Raw genomic sequence first — 26,260 nt, forward strand, 5'->3', positions numbered from 1 at the left:
TGAAAGATACCAATAATACTGGATCATCAAGGTATCAGATGACAGTGCCCACATAAAAAATGTTTGGCTGCACGTATTAAGGATGTCCCAACAGAGCTATGGACAATATAAGCAGGTCCCAAGAAATACAATTTGAGAATAAATGATTTGGTGATTTTATGCCATTGAACTAGCTGATTTACGAAGCATTTCATTAGTTCACATTTCTTTTTCAAAAGCCCTGCTTAACGATATACTTAGTCATAAAGATCCTAGCAGAACTCGATAACCTGTACAATATTCCCCATAAAAGGTTAAGTCCCAGCTACTGGACCCCGCTGCATCCAGGAACTGAGAGCCCTATAAAGAGGTGTTTAGCAATTCAATGAGTTTTAAGTAGTATCTGGCTCCACTGGTTCCAGAGCAATAATTATCAAGCGATTGCGTAATTGTCTCAAAAGTCCCACAGGTTTGGAAGAACTTGCCTGATGGTGGCCCAAGTGGTAATGGCCCAAATGCCTAACTCAGAAAGCACAGTACGTAAAACAAATATTATTTACTCTTGAGTGCTTACAAAAGTACAGAAAGAGTAGACTCGAGGCGGTGCTACAGACAGCTGGGAAGAAAGTTCTTTTCAGAGAAAAAATCTAGAATAGATCACTTGCAAGAGGTAACTCAAGGGACAAGAAAAGCAAACAAAAACTGCATGAAGAAAAGAAGCTTAACTCTGTAGAACTTAAGGAGCTTTAGTTTGCACAATAAGTGAGCAGCGCACATTAGAATAGCATTCTAGAGCTTCCCTTAATTTTTATTCCTTTCTCTGGCACAATTTGCTCATCTCAGATAGTTTAGGGATACTATTGCACAAAGGGAATGGCGAGGAGTGTTAACACAGTCAAGTTTTGGAAAATGCCCATTTATTTGCACGTAATGTTTCAAAGGCAGTTCAACATCCCTCACACCCAATATTTAATGTTTCTACAATTACGATTTATTTTATGCAGATCAGCACTTGGAAAGTGCGGTATGAACGCCAATATTTCCAGTTAATGCTCTGTATGGTTCTATTACAGGTTCCTGCAGGTTTGATCATTTATATAATCCTGTATTTACTTAATTACTGCTCATCTAAGACTTCAACAATAACACCCTTTTTTGTTCATTACATTCCTTGCAAAATAAACTGTCTAAACCACTGTTTTCCAAGCTGAGGGCCAAAAACAGATTTTTGGTGGGTCCCAAAGTTTATGCAATAAATAAAGGTGACTAAACTATTTTTCTTGTCACGTTTGCTGGGCTTCAAAGATAGAGGTCAAATCATACACTGTGTCTTCTGACAAACTGCTGCGTATGTTTAACATAGGGATTAGTGTTTACAAAACCTCTTACTTCGCAGTCAGAAAGAAAAGTGGAGCGATTGTTTTAAACATGGTCTAATTTTTCTAAAACATTTGGGAAGTACTGGTTTAAGTCTAGTGCAATTATATTCAAATACCCTACACTGAGAGTAGCACACATCGGCTGACTGCCCATCTCAAGTTAATTTCTACGCATAATATTTCTGCGAGACAGCTAGACCCACTTAATATACATTTGTGGTGATGGGCAGCACTTTGACAAATACACTGCAACCCAAATCCGCATTTTTAAGCAACCGCCTATGAGCAGTTTAGCTAATATGACAGAATAGAAGGATGAGGCCAGCTGTGGTCGTTCAGTAGTACTCTGAAGTTTTGACCCACAACAGAGTTCGATTCTAGGCAAAAAACATGCTTAATGGACTGGGCCCTTCCAAAGTGCTACCTGAACAATGAGACTTGCAGGTCTCTGGATGATACCATTTTTGTGACATATTGGCTCATTCTCTAATCCTTAAGGTCAGCTGCAATAAGGTGCATTTCTTTCCATGCTCTCCTCTCTTTAGATTGTGTATTTAGACTCCACACAATTTGATCCACTTTAATGGTTACGTGGAAAGAACTATGAATGTCTTTAACCCCTTCGCTGTGGGGGTAATTCAGGGGGGAGGGGAGGGATCAGGGGCGGCGCTGTGGTGCTAGTGACGACCCCAGCTCGTCATGAGTCACAGTGCAGCTGTGCTCATGACTAGCTGGGCTCGTCACGACTCCGCCCACTGATTAATTTACCCGCACATGCGGGGAATCAATCACGCGTGGGCGGACCGCAGCGGTTATGACTAGCCCAGCTACTAATGATCACAGTTCCACTGTGACTCATGACGAGCTCAGCTCGTCATGAGCATAGAAGACAAGTAATTTATTTTTTCGATTCAAAAATTTCTATTTTTCTTCTGTGCTAATAAAAATGCATAGTTTGTTGAGCACGGAGTGTGTAAGAACATAGGTAGTGTATGTCCAGAGCCTACATTTCCCTCAATTTTTTGGTTCTAAAAATTGGTATTTTCAGCCTAATGTATGCCCAATTGGGCCACATTTTTATATTGAAAAAAGCTATAAAATGTTACCTTGTATGGGAATCTTGTTAAAGTTCTCAAACAAAAGCTCAAAATCTGTACCAGGGAGCCTTCATTTTCAGATATTCCACTTTTTGAGTATCAAAGAAAACTATTTGTTGGGTTATTCCTAGTAAGGCTAATCAAAAGGGAAAGGATCACTTGTCCTGCTCAACCTTGAGTGTGCAGGACTAGCAAAGGGTGTCCCAATAAAAAGACCCTCATGCACGTGATGGGTGTGGTGGGTTCAAAGCGGTATATCTTGGTTCTCCGCTTATATATCACGTGTGTGCATAATCATTAGGTCTAGTTTCGTTATGCAGCCTCCACCCGGAGGTATTTTACCCAAGGTTGGTGCAGTAGTGAGCCAGAGATAAAAATTGTTAAAAAACCAAAAACTCAGAAAAAGAAACTTTATTCGGTCTGGTTTTGGATCTGGTAAACTCTATTGTAGTGCATCTTATAGACTTAATAATGAGTAATAGTTGCACTTAGAGTAATGGAATTAGAAAAAAAGGGGGGGGGTGATTAAAAATAGGTCGACATGTTTCTGCCTTGGTTGCCTGGATTCTAGGACTTACGGGCATTCATCAAGACCGTAGGTGAATAAAGTGAAGGACTATGTAAATAAACAATGTGCTCAAATGTGAGAAAGGAGAAAGGTTATTAACCTGTTCCTATGATTGGAGGTCTTATGGTACCTGTAACGAGTAAAAACAAGTTTGCAACACTCATACAGGGAGGGGGGAGTAGGGGAACACACGTTAAGCAAATGTTGCTTCTCATATCTATCAATTGATAGGCTTTAAACAACTATAAAATGACAATACTTTACATGACCGGTTATCGTTTGTGGCAATGTCATTCCTAGTAAGACAATTAGAAAGCTGTGTTCCATAGCAGTGATTACCTGATAAAAACAAACGAGAAAGACACCATAGAACATATGCAATCCACAGAAGTGGGTACAAAGAAGGCACCAAAGCCTTCCTAAGGTCCAGACACCAGGAGCCAAATAGACAACAGAATGGCAGGATAATTTGCGTAGGAAATTGCACCCAACGTGGAACACATACTGATTGGGTCCCTTCAAATCTTTTTTATATAACATGTTACCAAGCCAAAAACATCAATGCCACAATTTAATTTCTGTACTGAAAGGACTTCTTCACCAAATGCAGAAATCAGCATCTTTTTTCACCTGAACACTGTACAAAAGCAGGAATATAGATCTGCATAGGGAGTGTATGCCACCGCAAAAAAACCTTTGATATTCGATTTTTCCTCCATGGTTACCTAACAGTCCAAAGGAGGAAAGAGTTTTTAAAACAAAATGTGAAAACATTGTGTTCCTAGGTGCCGCGTTGACAAAGCTGTAAAAAGTACAAAGAGGGCTCTTGGGACAAAATCTTTTTCTCTAGTAACTGCAATTCATGTTTTATGGTCAGATTCTCTGGGTGAAGGGCAACTTGGGATGCCTTACTTAGAATTAACAAATGACCTAATACCACAATAAAAAGTTGTAAACGAATTATCACTTCGACAAGTATCACACGATTGTAAAACAGTAACAATATATTTAAATCACAGTATGAAATGCTAATAAAAATATTAAAGCAAATACATCAGCCAAGAAATGACATACCTGTAATTTTGTCCCGCACTAATTTGCAGGATTCAATTTCACCTATGCTGCCAAACAAACTCTTCAGCTCTTCCTGCGTCATGTTCTGCGGAAGATAGTTGACTATTAAATTGGTCTTGCTGTCCTCTGTGTTTCCAGAATCCACAGGTGATGAGCAATTGTTATTTATGGGACTAGGACCGTTTGTTGTGTTATTGCAAGTTGGACCATTGGAAAGCTGTGTTTCCATAGCAGCAATTACCTGCTAAAGAATGAAAGAAAAACGCCTCAGAATAGATGTACAGAAAACAATCAATTCCACTTAAGCAAATCATCCAGAACTCATTAGCAGAAGCATGAGTGAAGCAAGCACCTATAGTGCAGTTTTCAGTAAGGTGTTAATCTCTTGTTAAATACGAAATGCAGCTTTTTAATTATCTCGTCAGTTATCTTTACTTGGCTAATATCTAAACCAGAAAACTTATTTAAATGTTATGAGCACTTAGAATGCTGGCACTCAGCTGTCTACTCCCGATATTACAAAACAAAAGCTTGCAACAAAAAATAAGGTGTTCAGGAACAATAGACATGCTTTCGCCCAGAATGCCCTTATTTAAACTAAAGTTCTGTGGTATGGGGAGAAAGGCCCCTACGGAAGGAAGGTCGGAGACAGTGTGGGTCACTTCAACTTGTTCTTTATTTCTCCTTTACAGGGAGAGTCGGGCAGCTCGTTACCCTGCCGCAGTCTGAATGGCCGCCGGCGTTCACGTCAATCCCGCAATGCCATGCCACGGGTCACGTGAACGCTGGGAGGCTAGACCGCAACACTACACATCTTCCCCCTTAAAGGCGGCAAAAACTGCAGACCACAGGCGTCGAGATATAGAGAACGAGAGAGAGAGAGAGTGAGCGAGAGAGACCGAGAGCGAAACAACTGAATGTTTGATGTTTCGGTAGCTTCACCGCCCAGCCATTGTGGGTGTGCGTTTAAATCCCTTGCTCTCTTCCTCCGCGGGATCAGTCTTGCCTCTTGCCCTCCTCCTGGTCTCCACCGAGGGTGTTGGGTGTCTCACACGGAATGCCCCCTGGCTGGGCGTACACCGAGTCGACTGTCTGGCTGACTGTCCTTCCGCATTGGCTGCGGTTCCGGCCTATCTCATGTTGCACATTCCCATCGCCTTGCTCCTTTGGGCTGTGGATGGTGCTGTGGCTCCCGCGACCCTGTGGCTTTCTTCTAGATCCCTGTTGTTTGTGGCCCACTGAAAGATCTTGTTGCACTTGGCCATCCTGGATTGTGACCAGACCTTGTCATCGCTCAAGAAGGCAGAGCGGGTGTATACATCTACGACTCGCAAGGGCTCACTGAACTTGTGGTCTCCTTTTAGTCGTAGTTGCCCCTTTTTGACTCAGACCCAGTCGCCCTCCGCCAGTGAGGCTTCACGCATTATTCCGCTTGTCATAATGTTCATAATGTGCCTTATAGATGCTCTGTGCCTTCTCTGTTGCTGCGGACGATGGCTGGGGACCACTTGCTTTGGAGTCACATTGTCAACCAGGCTGTGTTGTTTCTGGTGAAGGGTTCTCTTCTCTGAGGACCTTAAACGGGCTGTGGCCTGTCAAGGTGGGTGTGATGCGGTAGGCCAAAAACTTGTTTCGGACTTCGGATTCCCAGTTCTTACAGGCACTGATGGTTGCCTGGATTGAGCCCATGATCACTCGGTTAAAGCGTTCCAATAGGTCGTTGCCCGCAGGGTGGTAGACCGAAGTGCGCTTTGTCATGATTCCATTGCAATTGGTGAAGACTGTCCACTTAGCGGACGTGAACTCGGGACCGTTGTTACTGGTGATTGACTTGGGAATGCCTTCCCTCAGAAAGATGTTGGTGAGGAAGGGGATGATGTTGGAATCTACTGATTCGCTGATTTCGACTTCTGGCCACTTTGAGTAGCGGTCCACGACTACGATAAGGTGTTTGGGTGTACCCATGTGTCTAGGCAGGGCCTACTATGTCGATGGATAACTCCTCCCAGGGGTTGTTGGGAGTGGAGAACTCGCCCATGGGGGGGTCTCAGGGTGTCGAGCGATTTGTCGGCCCTGACGCAATGGTCGCATGCTCTCACAAACCTCACCACTTGGATGTCCATGGCGGGCCACAAGTAAAGCAGTTTCATTCGTCTTTTGGCTTAGACGATGCCCATATGGCCTTTGTGGTTGATGTGGAGGATGCGGTCATGAAGGGCCTTTATGGGCACCACTTTGTCGCCCCGCAGCAGGAATATGGAATCCTCACGATTGAGAGTTCGTCACGGGCCTCCCAGTATTTTCTGAGGTTGCTTCTTCTCTGGCCAGCCCTCCGTGACTTATAACTTGACCTGAGAGAGTTCCGTGTCCTGCGTGTAGGCTTCTGCCCAGTCCTGGGCACTGATGATGTGCTTGTGATCAGTCAAAGGCGACGCAGCAATTGTCCCAATCCGACGGAGTGACTGGTTCTTCCATGGCTGCTGACCAGCTTAGGAATTCCCCCACCCTGTTCTGCGGGCCAGGGAAGTACCCCGTCGTAGACAAAGTCCAGGAGGCGCAGCGTCATTTTGGCGATGCGTGTGGTGGCTATGCGGTTTAGTCGCAAAGTTTCTGACGAACCTACTGTAGTACTCCCCCACCCCTAGGAAAGAGCGAACATCATCCTTGGTTTTGGGGGAGGGTGCGGACATGATGGCCTCCACGTTTGCAGATTTGGGGGCGATTCCCATGTTGCTAATTTCAGGCCCCAGATAGGTGACTTTTCAGAGACCAAATTTGCATTTCTCTAGCTCCCCAGTGAGGCCGTTGGCTGCGAGCGTGTGTAGAACGGTGTGTAAAATGTGGTCATATTCAGCTTTGGATTTCCCCAGGACGAGGATGTCATCTTGAAAGTAGAGGACTCCGTGGACCCCTTGGAACAGCTTGTGCATGAGTTTTTGAAAGACTGTAGCCGCTGATGCAAGCCCAAAAGTCAAGCGTCTGAAACTGTAGCATCTGAAGGGCGTGATGAAGGATGTGAGTTCTCGGCATGACGGTGGAGTGATAACTGATGGTAGGTGGCTTGGAGGTCAATGGTAGAGAACCACTTGATGCCTTTGGTCTGGGCTAGTAGTTCGTTTATTTTGGGCAAGGGAAACTTGTCCACAATGATTTTCTTGTTAAGTTTGCGAAGATCAATGCAAAGGCGTATCTTACCACTTTGCTTGAGCGCCGCCACCAAGGGCGCGAGCCACTCAGCACATTCGATTGGTTCAATGATGTTGCGTTCTTCTAATCATTTCAGTTCCAGCTGAACCGCCTCTCGGCAGTTGAACGGGGTATTTCTGACTTTGTGGGAGACTGGTATCGCTCCGTCTTTGAGCACAATCTTGTGGGAGAATTTGGACATCTTCCCAATTTGGTGGCTGAACACTGTGGGGAAACTCCGCTTGGAGCGAGGCAGGCGTGCATGTGTCTTCCATCTAAAGCACTTGTGTGTCACCACCTGAGTTGAGCTGGATGCCGAGGGACCCCTGGTCCGCCGATCCCCGGACTGATGGGCCTTTCTGCCCCACGTACAACTTCGCTGTCGTGTACCTGCCCTTGAATTCGAACAGGAGCTGCCGGAAACCTACCATGGGAATTGGTTCACCCGTGTATGTGACTGGATGGACATCCGTGGGGTCGAGATAATCCCCGCGTGAGCGAAGTCAATGTCCCAAATTTGCTTCTGGATGATGGGTGTATGGCGAACCGTTGTCAGCTACTTGGCGATGTGAACACCCCCAATCACCAACTTACAGGAAGGCTATTTGGTTGCGACACCCCCAATGCCCAGGATGTGGTCTTCGATGCAAAGAATGCTGTCTTGGTCGGAGAGATCTAGTCCCTTTTGATCATCTGAGGTGTCCTGGACATACTGGACGGCAGTGTTTGTGCCTCTGTCGGCAGACCTTGCCAAAATGTCCTGTGATGCCACAGAAAGAGCACTTGGCGTGGAACGCAGAGCATTTCTTGTTATTTCCCATGTGAGCGTGGCTGCCGCATTGGTAACAGGTGCCTTGTTTGCCTTGAGGGGCGCGACCGAGGTATCTGCCTTTGGGCATAGGTTGCCGGGTCAAGGCGGTGTCCGTCGTGGCTTTTGAGGGTGGAACCTTCCGGTCAGTTATTTCGCACACTGTTGCTGGTGGTGCCATCTTTCTTGGCCGCGAGGGCGCATCGTTTGGAGAGCTCTGCTCGTTTGACAATCGCGATGATCTCCGGAAGGGGTGCTTTCTCCATCTACCCAGAGCTTCTCTTGGATGCTCGAATGGGTGGAGTGCATGATGGTTTGGTCCCTGATGAGGTCATGTAGGCAGCCAACTTGCAGTTTATGGCCAGTTTCTTGAGGGCTGCAACATAGTCCTCAACTGACTCAGATTCTGCCTGTTTCCGTTGGAAGAATTTGTAGCGGTCGATGGCGGTGCATATCGTCGGCTGGTAGTGGTTGTCTAGGTCCTCAAGGGCTTGTTAGACGTAGTCGTCGGATGACGCCCTGGTCTTTTTCACCATTTGGTCATACAAGCGCAAACCCTCCGACCCCAGATCATGTCGAAGAATTTTCTTCCGCTGCTTGCTGGAGAATTCCTCTTCACCTTCGTCCTCCAACGCTGAGAGGTAGTTCAGGAAATACCCCTTCCAGTCGGGCCCATTTTATGGCTGTTTCCCCGGGCTTAGGCAAAAGTTTGAGCGCACATGGTACGTGTGGTGTGGAATGCAGAGGATCCTCTGGGTGCACGTAGGACAGGATGGACTAACACCGGCTTGGAGGGGGGTGCAACTCCACCGTGGGCCGTCAGGACGCAGTGTGCTGAGGTGTGGAATGCAGGGAGCTGCCATGAGACCTCTCTCCTTGCGCTGGTAGGCAGGTTGCCAGGTGGCTTTGGCCGCAGTGACCAGCTCCGGGCCCTTTGAGTGAGTGGACAATGGGTCCTGGGGCACTCCTGAAGCACAGAGCATGTGAGTAGCGCGCCAACATATGTGCAGAGATTTACACGGTGCAGAGGGTAGCTCCCCGTGTTCTAGGCCTGTTGCTAGCCCCTTTGTAGCACAGGCCTTGCAGTATTGACTGGTGGCTCCCAGTGTTCTAGGTCTGTAGGTGGCCCCTTTGTAGCACAGGCCTTGCAGTATTGACTGGACGTGTCCACTCGCCGCGCTGAAATGCACGCCAATAGTGCAAGGCAGCAGCAGCTGCCTCATGCGATTAGGCCCAGCGGAGCATGATGCACAGAACATGTGCCGGCTTTCCCCTACCTGGGCGAAGGTGGAACTGGTGCGCGGGTTCCTCCGAATTATTCCCAATGGAGGCACTCCGTTATAGTTCAAACAATGATTCATGAAACGTTGGTATCCGGTTAAAGGTATTTAATCATGCAGTTCATGCAACTTAGTCCATTGATATTGAAGTCATATCAACAATTGTAACATTGAGAAGATTCAATGACAGTCATAAGAGGTGAACGCCTCCAATGCATTTCGGGCAGATAGCCCTTTATCAAGGAGCGCTGAAAGGGAGGACAAAATGCCGTGAGAACAGTGTTCTAAATGACAGGATGACCGTAGGTTGTTAAAGTGCCGATCAATGGTGTGGGTTTAAATAAAATACGGGCTAGTGATGAAGGTGAATGGGACGGGTAGCGTCAGCGCGTGACGAAGGGTCGGGAAAGTGAGGAAATGAGGTCGCGGTATAATCTGCACAAGCGGTGCGGAGAAAAGACTTACTTCATAACGTGGGTAGTTAGTCTCACTACTCCTGAGTAAAGTGAGCTGGACGCCTAGGTTGTGCGCGATCGCGGGAAAGTAAAAAGCAAACGGGTGAAAAAGAAAGTGGATGACGGACTAAGGATGTAACAGGGGAGGGTAGAGGTGTATCAAAGCGGCCATCTTGGAAAGGTGCGGGAAGGTAAAAGAGCAAGAGAGAGCAATGCATTAGGTGGTAAATATTAAAGTACATGAGATATCACAAAATGATGACAACTTAGAGATAACAACTGAATTCGATACGGTCATTGAGACCATGTGGCTTAAGGGTTTGAAGACGATATATCCATTCCAGTTCTCTCTGAAGGAGGAATTTGCGTGTATCAATGCCTTCTGTTTTGGTAATAGTTTCTAAGACGATGTATTGAAGTTGGGCAATGGTATGTCTGGCTTCAGCAAAGTGCATAGCGATGTTTGACTTGTCATATTTCAAACGTATGTTCGACTTGTGCTCGTTGAGACGAGTTTTTATTTTCCGTTCGGTCTTGCCGATGTACAATTTACCACATGGACATTTTAGGGCATAAATGAGATTCGAGGTATCACATGAGGCATTAACTTGGAGTCTGATGGGATGACCTTTCATAGGATGTCTGATAATGTTCCCTTTGATGATGGAATTGCAATGGCTGCAATTCAAACATGGTTGGGTGCCCTTGTATTGTGTGGGTTTGGTGGTGGGTTTAGAAAGGATTTCTTGAATGTTCTTACTCCTAGAATATGCAAATAAGGGTGGTTGTATGAAAATGTCCCGAAAGTCTGGGTCCATTTGAAGGATGAAGTAAGTCTTTTCTCCGCACCGCTTGTGCAGATTATACCGCGACCTCATTTCCTCACTTTCCCGACCCTTCGTCACGTGCTGACGCTACCCGTCCCATTCACCTTCATCACTAGCCCGTATTTTATTTAAACCCACACCATTGATCGGCACTTTAACAACCTACGGTCATCCTGTCATTTAGAACACTGTTCTCACTGCATTTTGTCCTCCCTTTCAGCGCTCCTTGATAAAGGGCTATCTGCCCGAAATGCATCGGAGGCGTTCACCTCTTATGACTGTCATTGAATCTTCTCAATGTTACAATTGTTGATATGACTTCAATATCAATGGACTAAGTTGCATGAACTGCATGATTAAATACCTTTAACCGGATACCAACGTTTCATGAATCATTGTTTGAACTATAACGGAGTGCCTCCATTGGGGATGTATTTGCATCACGATGCATACACCACTTACCATTTAATTACCGTGCTTTGACGGAAGCACGACCCACGAGTGCACACAAATCTATTTTACTTTCTCCTAAATCTTGACAATCTCATCATTTCAACTCGCTGTGCCCCTCCAAACCCATTTCCTCTGAATTATTGCCACTGTGGAGTAGGAAGCAGCGTGGAGCACTTCAACTGGTACCTTATTTCTCCTCTACGAGGAGAGCCGGGCAGCTCGTTACCTTGCCACCGTCCGAATGGCCTTGCGGCGGGTCACGTGAATGCCTGGAGGCTAGACCGCGACACTTAAGTTATTATGGTGACTGCTGTACAACTGAATATCACACCAACAGGCCCAACGTTGGTTAAAAAACATATGTTTAAGAGCTCCAAAACACTAAGATTTTTGATCCGAGAGGAACACCAAGAAGCATGCGTGGGTCATGGAGATGAAAGGCAATGGCCAAAAAAACATACTAACGCATTTCAGTGATTTGATTTTAGGTGTGGAGAGCGGTCCGATTTGAACTTTTTAAATACAATAACCATCCAATGAGTCCATATTGTGGGGCCACTCCTCCATGGCTGGTGGTGATGGGCTGTCACATTATAGTGCTGTATCTTAGCTAGAGGAAATGCAATGTCTCCTTCAGCTTCCTACCAAAGTACTTGCAGTATTCCTCTATAATCTATCATCTCTACCATGTGTGGATAAAAGTACCCTCTTGGGTACAGCTTCATAAGCAATGCCTAAGTTGTAAAAAATAAGCGCCAGGGCTCCGACCAGGAGAACACTGCAGCTTGCACCAACCACTGACCCAGTCATCAGTGCAAAAACTACTAACCATTTGTCCCGCCTGCAAGTGCGACTGTTCAGATTCAAGGTCCACAAAGCTAAAGGAATGGCTGTGGAGGCAGGATTCTTTAATATGCATTCATAAACACCTATTGTGACGCTCATCTTTAAATTAGATGAGCAGCGCCACCATGTGGCAGACTCTCATGAGTACAGTGCTGACAATTAAGTGCTGGTGCCAAGCTCCCTACCCTCAGTCAGCAAGGACATTGCGGCCTCTGACACCCTTCTTCACCCCTTGATCCCTCCTCCCTTATACCGTCCCCCCCACCCAAGACCACTCCGGATAAAGACACCCATCCATCCTACATAGACAGCACGACGCAGCGCCTCTCCCTACTTGAAACACAACTGGAAATACTGGTTTGAGGCCCGAGTGAAATTCTCTCCTCCCTAACCCTTACCCGAAAACCCTCACACTCAGCCTCAGAGCAAGTCGATCCCACCCATCCAAGCATAGATAAGGTAACACTCCACTCCGAGCCACACGTCCCACCCAGACCTAAAGTTGGTTCTCCTAGCAAAGGGAAGATCAGCTCCTTGGATACACTCTCTAGAACATCCTCCTCACTCTCCTCACAGATAATGATTCTCCCCGAGGCACCCCTACACCTTCTGCTGAACTCGTCCCCAAAATCCACGATCCAAGTAATCACAGGCTTCAGAAGCAAACACCCTCCCCCGAGAGCACCCAGACCCCCGTCCCACCTTGCCCTCCTTCCAAAAGCCCAACCGAACAAACACAGAGAAGAAACCCCCATCAACTGCATGCCCATAAACTGCAGATCATCCTCTAAACATACATCCGAACTATCAGAAGCCATACTCTCCCATGACATACAGATAGCATTCATAACAGAAACCTGGCTCAACAACCTCTCCTACCCTATCATGGACATGTTAGTTCCCCCTGGTTTCACGATGATCAACAAGGATAGGCTAGAACAGAGGAGGGGGCATAGCAATCATCCACAAGAACAACATCGCCATCACGGAAATCTCTTGCGCTAACAGCCCCTTTGAATGCCTCGCAGTCAACATCAAAACTCAGGATTCCAGACCCACACTCTGCCACCTTCTTTATCATCCCCCTGGCAATTCCTCAGAATTCACGGTTCACCTTTCAGACTTGATTCCAACTGCGCACTAGGTACTAGACAACTCCATAATCCTGGGCGACTTCAATCTAAGGTGGAATGAAACCAAGAACCCACTCATTCAAACTTTAAACAACCTACTCCTAGCGAACAATCGGATACAACATTACTTAGACGAAACTCACCACAAAGGAGCCATCCTTGATGCCATTATTGCTGAAAGCAAGACTATCACCATTGATCACATCCTCCCAGTCGACTGGTCCGACCATCACATAGTCCTCTTTCACATTAACCTTTTAACCCTGGACAATACAATTCTAAAAAGAGACCCTCCCAAACGGGTCAGGAACACAGCTCAAATTCCACGAGCGGTCCTAGAAGAAAGAATCAGCTTGCTTCTCCCCTCTACCACTGACCACCTCTCAACCAACTATATCACCTCTCTCTACAACACTAATTTGACGCTTACCCTTGACCAAATTGCTCCCATTAAACTAAAGAAAGCTAGGAATATTCCCTCTAGAACATGGTTCACCTCTGACATCAACGATGAAAGAAGACATTTAAGAGCCGCAGACAGAACATGGAGGAATGATCCTGTAGTATAGTTCCTATATGCCCAATAGGCATTGGAATAACAAACGATAGCTTAGACGTAGGACTGAGGTCGACTAGGTCTCTATTGAATATGTTAGACTTAATTAAGAATGGCAGCTAGCTCAGAGGTCACTAGAAACTTTCTCGAGTGAACAGGAAAGTTAACTTTCCTGAATAGACAAGAAGGGATTTGCTTCTGACAACCGCATAAACTTGACAACTTTGCTCACTCCAGAATAAGGAGTATATCTCCAGAGTCGTGTGAAAACAAAAGATAGCTATTTCACTCAATCGATCGTGCATGCTTAGTTTCACCAGAGTGCAGAGAAATAGAGAGACGGGCATTTTCGATAAAAGGTGTTATTTATTGAGCAGTCTTCTTTCTCATGCAAGAGAAGTGAATTGCCACAATTGCAATACTTGTCATAAAGTAAAGTGCGTACAGTAAAAGGAGTATTAGGAAATACTGTAAAAGCATTTATATGGTTTCTGAGCCATATGATACTTAAAACGCATAAAATATATACAATACATACAATGATAAAAGTTGACTAAACGTACTCAACGGGTGCTTCTAAAATACGCCTACCCCGGTGTACCTAACCTAAGACTAGTACGTGGGAAGGAGTAAGTGAGCTGCAGATTAAGTTACGTTAGTTTTGCCAAGAATCTGAATCAAGAATTCTCCAAGGATCTAATCAGCACTGTACCTTGGTTTTAGAATGAAGGAGGTCTTGTATCTCTTTCTCAGGACTCGATCTCCCAGCAACCCGCAAGGGTGACTGGAAACGCTGGAGCTGGATTTCTCGGCAGGAGAAAAGACAGCGTCTCTCTCAGTGCGTCAATGGGAGGGTCGGCTTCCTTCGGCACTCGCATCAGCTGGGCTTTGGGTAAGTAGATAGCCGCTCTGCTCCAAACCACCATGTGTTGTTTAAGGCAAATGCTGGTATATTTATACCTTGAAGGTGCAGAGTTTGACGTACGGTTGGACATAAGACTTCACTAAGAACTGGCAGTTCTTTCAGGACTCTCAGGAGTTCTAGGACAAATCAAAAAAGCAGGGGGAACTCTCAGGCTGCTGTTGGCTTGGTTTGTTTAAAGAACGCGTTGTACTTTCTAGGAGTCTAGGGAAGTAGCCTTGCCATTTTTGGACTGCATTGGCTATGACTAAATATGGATATGATTCTTATGCCTTTATAAGGATATGATTTGTTATAACCACATAAGGGCATAAATCGGGAATATTTAATTAGGGTCCTAGATACGTTCATGTTTTTAATACTACTTTATTTCAACATATATTTGTTGGGAAAACCATTAGGATCTACTCTTGCTGAATCTGAAATTGTCTTTTCAGAAATCTATGGCTTGCCTGGATAATCCATTGTTTTACACTAGATTCCACCACATACAACAACATTTGTCTGTAAAGGAACGGCGCTGGTATTTCAGAATATATCAGAATTAGGGAAACACAAATGACGCACATTTATTTTCTGGTAATTCTGAATGGTGGTAGAGAAATATTTTAATACAATAAAAATACAATAGGTAATGACAGTTCCACACAATATCCTTTGTACGCTGTGTACTTGAATCAGCAAAACTGTGTCTGTGCAAATGGAATAGTAATTTCAATTGAAGATCTTTTGTCTGTAATAGCACATCGCATTCACACCATGCATACTAAACTGTGCTACTCCACTAACGTTTAGCCATGCTGATCAGCAGCCAGGCTGGTGTACAACATAGCTAAGACATATTGGCAAAGCCTATAGCTTTTGCATAGACGAGAACTATCTGCTTTGCCAATGCTTGCTTATGTATAGTAACTGTAAAATTGTGTATTGTGTATAAATCTTTATTCGGTAAATTGATCACCATAAAAGACAACAATATACATTTTAAAATACATTTTAAAATACATTTCATCAAATTATACTAGCAACAACAAGGGTTGACCATACTTAAAATACGACTGAGCACTGACATGAATGATAAAAACCACAGACAAAAAATACTCCAGGCACTCAGGATTAGCAGCTTCAAACAACTCCACTCTAGGTAGGTAGAGGCCTTGCAATCATTCCCAGAGATCTTGATCTAATAATCCAGGCACTACCTAAAAACTTTGCCACCCCGCATATCAATGGGGTAGATGATAGATCCGATGTAATCACTCGTAAGGCCGAGCGATGGCACCTCAACCCCAAACCTTTACATACTGGTTTCAACCAGTTTTTCCGCGCCACTTTATACGCGGGACAGGCAAAAAGAAGATGGGCCACGGACTCTTTAGGGGCCGCACATCCAGGACAAGATCGCAAGGGGCCGCCCTGGTTGGACCATTTTGAAGTAAATTCGCGTACCGGGAGGGTACCGTACCTTAATTTTAAAAAGAGGGCCCTGTCTAGAGGCTTAGTTATCAAGTCAAGAAAGGGTTCAAGTTTCCTTACACTCTTACACTCCAGAAAAGACTCTGTAAGTGAACCCCCTGTTATACCACGTGATGCTTCAGCCTGAACCCAATCACCATTTTGGGCGGGGGCGCTTGAGACTCCCAATCTACTCTTGCTGAATCTGAAATTGTCTTTTCAGAAATCTATGGCTTGCCTGGATAATCCATTGTTTTACACTAGATTCCACCACATACAACAACATTTGTCTGTAAAGGAACGGCGCTGGTATTTCAGAATATATCAGAATTAGGGAAACACAAATGACGCACATTTATTTTCTGGTAATTCTGAATGGTGGTAGAGAAATATTTTAATACAATAAAAATACAATAGGTAATGACAGTTCCACACAATATCCTTTGTACGCTGTGTACTTTAATCAGCAAAACTGTCTGTGCAAATGGAATAGTAATTTCAATTGAAGATCTTTTGTCTGTAATAGCACATCGCATTCACACCATGCATACTAAACTGTGCTACTCCACTAACGTTTAGCCATGCTGATCAGCAGCCAGGCTGGTGTACAACATAGCTAAGACATATTGGCAAAGCCTATAGCTTTTGCATAGACGAGAACTATCTGCTTTGCCAATGCTTGCTTATGTATAGTAACTGTAAAATAACAATGGGTAACCCTGTGTCCCTCAGAACCTGGGTAAGTATACAAAAAAGCTACAGTGGTTCTGTCGGGTAAAGGAAATTGCTTTACATTTTACATAAGTCATTAATAGAGTAATTTAGACATCAAAATTGCAAAGAAAAAGCAGCTGAAACACACCAAAAGCCAATGGTAAATGCTAAGTCATGAATCTTTAACTTTCTTAAAATGACTTAGGATAATTATATGCCTGTTTATGGCTTCGAAAAACAATGTTCTGAAGTGGCAGTATATACAAGTGACATTAGTGCTCAAGTGACATTGATGAATGGGTGCTATATATACACACAGGTGAAGACATAATGGAATATATATAAAACTTAGAAGGAAGACTTCTGTCCTTCATAAGACCAGTATAATAAGGCCAGTATAATAGTAAATCAATGTCTGTATAGGGGTATCAAGGTCTTATAATTTCATGTTAGAGACTCCAAGGGACTGGCCGATATTGATAGTCGACGTTTCGACCCTGAAATAAGCGCAGCTAGTGAGGCGTCATGGCGGGGCTTCTTCAGGACAGAAAAACAACCAAGTGGGTAGCCATTGATTGGACCAAGGAATGAGGCACTGTGTAGTTTATATCAAGCGCCTAGTTAATTAGGAGAAGGGTGGACGTCTGGCTGCACCCAGCAATATCATATAAACAATGAGATTCTATCAATGTGAAGTAGTGATACATTTTAGGTGTTTTGATTCTTTTGGGGTCTAGTGAGATACTAGGCTCTCTCTTAGGTCTAGAAAGACAAGAGCACGATGTGCTTTTTAAAATACCCCTCACACACTAAAAAGTCCTTTAGTGTCATGCTTCATCATAGGGGTCTTCCCCGTCCCTATAACGGGGCGGGGCGTGCTACGACCAAACGAACTACGCAGGAGCACTTAAGTTGTGACAGAGGCTCCATGAGCTTGAAGGCGAAGGGTGTTCAGCGCGGTCGAATCACCGGCATAAGAAAGTTTCCTTATTCCTACCCCCGTGCTGCTCCGAAGACCCAGCAGTAGCCAGCTTACATGGATAGTGGTGACGAGATGAAAAATCTGTAAGTACAGGCGAAAATATTAAATTTCATATAAGGGTGGAGGACTTTCAGCACCCAGTATTTGCCTTGATTCTGCCGGTGAGGTTTTCTGAACTGCTCCTCCGTATCAGGAAAAAGACTAAGCGTTTCCCCTGGGTGACTGAACACGCTCTAAAATAAACTGAGTTTAACCCGATTTTGCAGATTGCATTGCTGTGTGCACTTTCAATACGGGAAATTACTGGGTGCCCCAAGACCTTCACCCTTCATTGAAATGTTATAGTTTCCCCTGTACGTACAGCAGATCCACCACAAAGTCGTGGAATAGATGCTATCAGCACTAAGGAAAAAAGACAGGGACATTTTGGGACTTCGTTATAATGAACATAGTGGCCTGCCGACAAGCCTAGATCAGGGAATGGGGGACTGCAGAATGGTTTGTAATACTTTCATGGCCTTGAGTGTAACTTAAATGATAAAACTAGAAAGCTTTTTCTCCAGCAATCAAAGCCATATAACAAATTAAAAACTGAATAGGCAATTTGCTGCCAGTAAAACAATAAGGCTACAGGTCCTGACAGTCTCGCCATATGTGTTTTATAACAATCTACTCTCAAAGAAGTATATAACATCTGGAACAGCAGTGTGTTTACGTAGTCCTGGATGGTAGCTGTTATAGTGACTATATTTCAAGCAAGCATTTGCAATGCAATCGATCTCGCCTTTGGGACTTATATGTATTTAGCTATGCAGCACATTAGCCTGGGTGCTGAAACATCTACTGTTCTTTAACATGAAGGGAAAGGAAGCACCAAATTGCGTGACACGACAGGTATGGTAGCATATGGAGTGAAATATTTCCTTTTAGTGGGAAATGGTAAAGTCCAAAGCTTTGTTTTTAATATAAAATCAGGGCCTTTGGTGGTCATTTCACCGAAAATACAGGATTTGAAATAAATATAGTCTACAGATGCTCGTGGAAGACCATTTCTATGGACTGGAATCTAGAGAATGCTAAAGTGATTCTGGTGTTTAACTGACCTCTGCTGGTCGTTTTCCATCAAGAAAGTTAAAGAGGCAGTTGCCAGAAAAATTCAAAAAAGGAATTCTCTCAGCATAAAGCAATTCTGGTATTTTCTGACCTCTACTGGTAGTTTTCTATCAAGACAGTTCAATAGAGGCAGTTTAACAGAAAAAAAAGTCCCTAAGCGGAAGGAGACCAGTCCTAGAGCCGATCTCCAGAGCCCACAAAATACATACACATATTAGTATACACTAAAGTATATACAAGAGGTCTCAATGCTTGACCTAAAAAGATCCTCTACAGATCCCCTGAACTACCGGCCAATATCACACTACGACGGGGCAGGCAACATTTGTGGAAGGCTACTGCTTATTTGCATTTGGAAATGGGTATAGGAATATCAGCTTCTGCTTTAGCAGAGTGGAAGAGGCAATGAGAATATACTTGACCTACATCAAATATGTCAAGATAAAAAGGCCCCCTCTGATCAGATCCTTCATTGACCTAAAGTCCACCTTCAATTCAGTAAATATAACTTTACTATGAAGGAGCAAGGGATGCTTTTCCACCATAACGATTACGCTATTACTAGATACAGCAAAAAGGGAGAATGTACCATCCAATTACCCATCAGATCAAATGTTGGGCCAGGCTGTGCCATGGCCCCATATTATTTAACTTGTTTATGAACAATATAGGGAGATTTCGATTGAAAGTGTAGGACGACGTTCCAACATTGAAGAAATAATTCCCATATTTCTGTTTGCATATGCCGCCGTACTTATAACCAGAATTGAGTCGCCAATGCATCATCTGAATGGCTATACACAATACTGCATTAACACATCTTACAATGAATGCTTCTAAATGATCATGAACTCAAGAAACAAGTAATACAAATTATCACAATTAACAGGACACCCTTTATCTAGCAAACTACCTTTTGTTTCCCTGGGCATCATCTATTTTCATCTAAAAATGCATGGGTAAGGCAAATGGAATCTAGCTTTGGCAACGCCAATTGATATCAGCACGCCAAGTCTTACGGGTGTTGGGGAAAATGCCAATGTTTTTTTGGTTACGTATAGCATTGTGGACGTCCATCTACTCGTGTCAACACAGTAATGAAGGGTAAACATTGTGTAAAGGTGAAGCACTATAAAATGTGGCACCAGGGCAGCAGCATTAAAATTAAAAGGGAAACTACCCCATAGATAAGACAGCACCCAAGCATCTGCTTCAGTGAAGAGCGCAATACTCCAGTAGCTGCTCTGAGGGAAAGCACACGGCCCAAGAGCCGGCCTGGGATACAGACTGCAGAGCCTGAGCAGCCTCTCTGGAAGACACTCATAGCACAAATTCCTTAGAGACGTGCAGTTACCTTCAACTATGCAATACGTATAGCATTTACCAAACTCTTCCACACTTTTGTTAACCCCCTTACCTAAAGTTCACAATGTACCATGATTAAACTGAGAAGATTCTGCTAGAATGCACATCTTTACGGCTTCCTTTCTTTCTACAAAAAGGTCTCACACATGGCACTTGCTCTGTGGCCAAGTGAGGGACAGTGCTACAGACCGATGAGTGATAATCCAGCAAACAAGGCTCTCTACTTGAGAAACAGGCATGGGGCAGGAAGCCCTTTGGCTTTCGCAGGGGCTGGCAGAGGTTGCGGTGATGTACCCAGCATTGGCGCTACTGGTCCCACCCTAAAAAGTGACTTTGACCCACCTTGTTTGCTAACTTGTGCAGGCTCTCCCAGTAGACCCAGATGATCCCTGTGGCGCAAAGTGATGGGGTATGCACCACCATAAAGTTGCTGTACTCCTCCGGGCTTCAAGTGTTCAGCGGCCTCCATTTTACCTTACGGTGGTTACCACAGATTGCAGAAACCAACAAAGTACAGGGGCATGTGTGGAAGCAGGGAAAGCTGAGACAGTACACCCAGTGGAACCCGAAAAAAAACTACAGAGGCGAAGTCATAGCAAATGAGAACATACTACTAGAAGAGGCAATGATGGACAGAGGAGGCAAGCAGAGAAATGGGAGGGGGTCGGGGACAGGAAAAAAAATATCCTTTCAGTTTGAAGTCTAGGAAAAGTAAACAGGTGCCCTGGAAAAGTGTCTGAGATTTGATCGGTCTCTCAATGCAGAGCTAAATTGAAGTAATAAGAACAAGATTTACAGGTCTTTTTACAGAAACGTAGTTGTGAGCGAGTGAAAACAAAAGCACTCCTGTGAAGTACTGAAAAACAAAGAAAAAAGTAGTTCTTAAAGCAGTCCCTAAAATCGGAGCAGTTGATGGGTAGTACTAATTGGTCCATGCTCTCGAGGAGGGCTAAACCCTGGAAGCGATGCATGCATGCCATGGACAAATAGGGAGAAATAATAGGAGAGAGACGATGGAGCCAGCAAATGGGAAGCCTGTGGGCAGGCTGAAGCTCACATACTGAATACATGTCTCTTCAAGGCAGTGCATAAGCGGTCTAGCCGAGACCTGAAACATTTCACTATTATTCAACAGAATGCAAACTCTGTCCTGTAATTCAACAGGAACATTGAGTCTCTACACTAAGGACAATCCTTCAAACAGAGATCAAATACTGCTACTTATGCTCTTTAGTGACAGATCTGTGGGGCTTCCATCAGGCCAATATCTACCAAAAAAATGTTATACCCCTTTACAGTCTGTTACGCCTTGGCATAACAGTGGCAGCACAGACTCGAAATGGGCTTACAAAATATGAATCATACATCCGCCTAAAGCCTGTACTCTTTTTGGCAAACCTGCAAACAAACATGGCAGAGACTATAAATTCTGCCCATATTAAAAAACAAGAATGGCATAGTAGTAAAATGGCTACAACATGTAAAACTCTCGGACAACCACCAGCTGTGCAGTGTTTTCAAGTCATCAAGGTAGAGTGTAGGAAAGCCGAACTTGCTTCAATAAAAAAGACTCAGCAAGGAACTTCAGTTTGACGTCTTTCTAACTAGATTTAAATGCCTGTAAGCTATCAACCGCACATTTAGATCCAATTCACCTAGAAGCCAAGCAATAACTGCAATGTTCAGACTGGGCACACTACCATTCTTAACATAAAAGAAATGGAGCGAAAATACTGATATTACTGACCCTTGCACCTTAAGTGAAGACGAAGCTCTGAAACATGTCATGCTACTTTGCCCTCCTTCCTTGATGGAACAATTTCTCCTTCCCCAGTTCTTAAACCACAAACTGAGGATTTGAACGCAGGGAGGGGGTGGGTCATACAACGGATCTACCATACCTTTGTATTTGTGGCAGATTACACTGCATTAGCTTGAAGTTTTACGAGAATTTATCCGATGCTAATGCAGTGGCTTAAACTGTCTCCTTTATGATCTCAGAGACCAGGTTGTAACTGTAACTTTTGAACGGTAACGCTAAAGATGTTTTTATTCTGGTCAAGCAAAACAGCAATGTTGGTTGTTCTCCCACCCGGTGAATTGCGTTTTAAAGAGATGTAGTCTTCAATGTTTTTCTTTATTGCGAAACCTATACCGGGGTATGAGGGGGAACTACTCAAAATATTTCTATATAATTATGACTAATGAGTATTTTAATTGTGCCACTTTTTTTAAGCTGAATAAAAAATAAATCAAAACTGTGGACTGTCAAGACTGGGGCATTGTTTCTTGGCAAACAGAACTAGTGCCAAGAGCGCATCGTTTACTGGCAGCAAGGGGTTTCAGTTAAGAGGTATGTTGTTTCATACCAGCAATACTTTTGTTTGCTTCCTATACCACTGATGGTAAACAAAGTTCTTCTGAAGATGGACCAGAGGTTAAGGAATGTCCCCTTCTAGAAATATTTCAAGGCAACTTGTATTTTGTTTGTCTAGGTAAAGGCAAGCATCCGAATTATGACAAGAGTTCAACTTGCCGCCCTCCAAATGGTATGTCTATCAACCCAAACGATGTATTTCACATACTGAAGACGATCTGAGAAGAGCTGCTCTACCCTAGCGAATTTGAGCCCTATGGAGCTGCTGTGACACATTTGCCATAAAATCAGGTAGGAACCTTTTAATTTACCACTCAAGTGATGTACACTGACTGAGGGTGGAAGCAGCACGAAGATTCCCTCAGTGGTTGGCCTGGGAGATGCAGTCATAACACTGAAGTCATAAAGGCTGGTTATAAAGAAAAGCTTTTATGGCGACATCACCGGCTGGCTTCATGGAAGCTTGGAGTCCGGTATGATCAAGGTCTGAGCTGCCAAAATCTCCAAAACAGCATGGAAAAGTATTCCCTTTGAGAGGGGCAGAAAGTTTATGGAGCATCAATAAAATGTCCAACATGGCCATTCCAGTAAGATTAAGTGACGCAGATGCAAATTTAAAATGCAGATGTTAACCTAGAGCATGCTTAGCTGCATTTCTTTCACGTAGTCAACTAATGAATTTTTAATGGGCGCAATAACCAATGATAGGTTGACAGAGTGCAATATGGAGGTCGTGTGTATTGATAGAAAATTCATTTTATTGCTCTCTCCCACCAAATAGAATGTATCAATAATACTTCATGCAACGCTAAAGGAAAAGAGGGTTCTGGCGTAATGAAAAGGGTTCTAATGTACAGGTAGTTGAGACTAATATAAATGACTAGACGGGAACAGGTCTTTCCCAAAAATAGTCCAGATTGGAGCTGCCCGACAAAAAGATCAGAAAAGTCCATGAAAAATTATCAATGGAAGTTGAAGAAACAATACTATTAAGTAAGTTGCTGCTAGTGCAAAATGAACAATGTTTCTCTTCTTTATTATTCAATTCATAGGTCTATGCACGTCAGCCAAGCGCTGTGCTTCAATCACACGAAAACCGGCCGGAAAAGTTCACTCCTGACATCCGAGCTTTGGGAGCGTCTGCCGCAGTAGGTGCTGTTCCCCCAATCCGCTTAGTTGCCATAAATTCGGCTGAAATCTCACCAGGCGATCGCGCCTCAAAATGGCCCAGGAGGCGGAGCGGACTCGCCTTTTTGTATAAGAGCGGGGACCGCGAAAACAGGAGCGGCCCCCGAGGAGACTACATCGAGGGAGCAACGAGACCTGGAGCTGCCTTCTCTGCATCCCCAGTGGGCGCCTGTAGCAGATGAGGAGCAACCACTACAGATGGTTTCAGCCCTGATCACACGGAGCATTGCAGACACCTCAACCCGCATGAAAAAATTCACAAAACCAGAGTACAACCCAACATTAAGAGGCAGCATTATCCGGCAAGCACACCGGGAGCCCGCCTGACTCGGCGCCTGTGCCGTGAGAATCCCACACACCTTTGCAGATGCGCTACAGGGGCGGAGAAGCAGTGAGTGAGGGAGCGGAGTAAGCCTCAAGATACCCAAATTAGGAATTTGAGGTCCGGAGGGTGCCTGAATCTATCCCTCTTAAAATATAAACTTTGCTAATATTTCCCTAGAGGGATACGCCTTGCCTGACTCCAAAATGGCACCAACCAGGGAAATACCATAGGTGAAGGAGGATCCTGAGGTTTTTAACTGAACAAAAAACATTACTGAATAAAGACAAGACAAACTGCCGAGTCACAGGGTCAAGCAGTCCCCCTTAAGCATCACTCCTTAATTAGGACTTGACAGACTCCATTTAGGACTGACACCTCATCTAAGGGTTCAGCCCGTTTACTCTACTTTCTTGGGCCCCAATAAGGTTTTTAACTCCTACTGTTCAGCTACCAAATCTGAACTGCTTCCCAGCCCCCTGCCCCCCCCCTTTTCCGGGGACTTGTTTCTTCTGTTATTGGACTTTGCAACTGGAACTATTGTACCCATGTGCCCTTTACCAAAGCACTCCTTCTCCCCTTGTTGGAGAGGGATCCAGCATTTATACCCTGGAGTCTCAGAGACCCCTCAGAGAGTCCACAGCGTCAGGGGAGCCACACAGTAAAGGTGTGAGAATTACACCATTTCCATTGGGATCACAGCACACCGGACGTTGGACACTTTTTCCTCGTCTCCCGGTTTGTGTTTTTCACCCTCCCCCACCTCTTTCATTCTTTGTCCACCTCCTCTGTTCCTATCTCCTCTACACTAAATCTCTCCCCGTGCCTGCTTTTTCCCTTACATATAGGTTTTCAACACATGTAGCATGAGTTACTACTTGTGTAACTATATATCTGTAAGAGGCATTAGTTACTGATAGATTCCTTACCTTAGAATATTCCCCAGGTGTCAGTCTGGATCTGGAAAGTTTTCTGCTTAGCAGTACCCCTGCGCGCCAGTAGGTGGCGTTGTGCGGCTCCGCGTCAGTCACTGGCATAGTAAGCGTCGGGATGATGTCACGGAGGCTACTTGGGTGCCACCCATGCGCGCTGACGTCAGTTCTGTACATGACTTTCCGCGCCGAAACGCAGAGCCATGCAAGATACTGACCATTGGTGCATAAAACTAGGGCACTAAAAGGGGATGACCTTAACCCTAGTAATCAGCTCGCAGAACGGGGAGGATGGGTGGGGCAGTAAGAAATGCGTTACTTACCTGTAACTGCAGTTATCCAGTATTGGTATCTTTAATAGATTCACATGCCTGAATCATTCCCAGTCGACGGGGTGGGAGTCCCCAGTACATAATAACAGTAATGTCATATAGACATACACATACTAATAGGCCAGAGGCCTCACATTAGTAACCTATCCAAGTCCTTTTGTAAAAAGGACCAAACTTTGGCCAGGAGCCAATCAGCTACTACCACCCTCTAGAACCTTCCTGGAAGGAGCCCTAGTCCCTCAGATTTTCGTAAGCACAGTGCTAAGTAGTACCAACTGAGAGAACAAAGGTGAGCCCTTCCAGGGGAGGCGGGTGGGTTGCATGTGAATCTATGAAAGATACCAATACTGGATAACTGCAGTTACAGGTAAGTAACGCATTTCTTATCCAGTATTATGGGTATCTTCAAGATTCACATTCCTGAATCAGAGTAGCAAGCAATAGGCAGCACATTTCGCATAATATAGCATGTAAGACACTCGATAATCACTTATCAATAGTGCAACACAATCAACTGCAAACAATAGCAGGATAATAAATGTGCAATTAGGTAATAGGAAAGGTGGGATGTAAGGAAGAAGGCTCACCTCTAATGAAATAGATGACGGAGCACCGCCTGTCCACTGCTGCATCCTTCATAAATTCCGAATCCAGGCAGTAGGGCTTGGTGAACGTATGTGGTGTCTTCCATGTCGCCGCTCTGCAAATGTCGACAATGGGCACCCCAGAAAAGAGCGCCATGGAGGTAGAAACCGCTCTAGTGGAATAAGCCCGAACCTTGGAGGGCAGAGGATGTCCCGCCTGCTGGTGGCAGAAGGCGATGGCCGCAGAGATCCATCTTGAAATGCTCTGCTTTGTCAATGGTAGGCCCTTCCTGTGCCTGCTGAAGGCAATGAATAATACTATGAATGAAGAAT

General features: G+C 44.5%; 1 protein-coding gene across 8 annotated transcripts in view; it reads right to left on the bottom strand.

The window, feature by feature from the left end:
• ELAVL2 (ELAV like RNA binding protein 2) overlaps positions 1 to 26,260 on the bottom strand; it is a 661,451-nt gene that overhangs the window by 352,947 nt on the left and 282,244 nt on the right. For 6 of the 8 annotated variants that reach the window (XM_086962112.1, XM_086962109.1, XM_086962108.1 and 3 more), the window contains one exon: positions 4,098 to 4,341. In XM_086962112.1, the coding sequence (XP_086818238.1) occupies positions 4,098 to 4,341 (244 nt within the window). The remainder of the gene's footprint in view (positions 1 to 4,097; positions 4,342 to 26,260) is intronic. The other 2 variants (XM_086962115.1, XM_086962113.1) reach the window with 1 other exon arrangement.

This window comes from Lissotriton vulgaris, chromosome 3_1 (genome assembly GCF_964263255.1).
Source record: "Lissotriton vulgaris chromosome 3_1, aLisVul1.2, whole genome shotgun sequence".
Lineage (NCBI taxonomy): Eukaryota > Metazoa > Chordata > Amphibia > Caudata > Salamandridae > Lissotriton > Lissotriton vulgaris.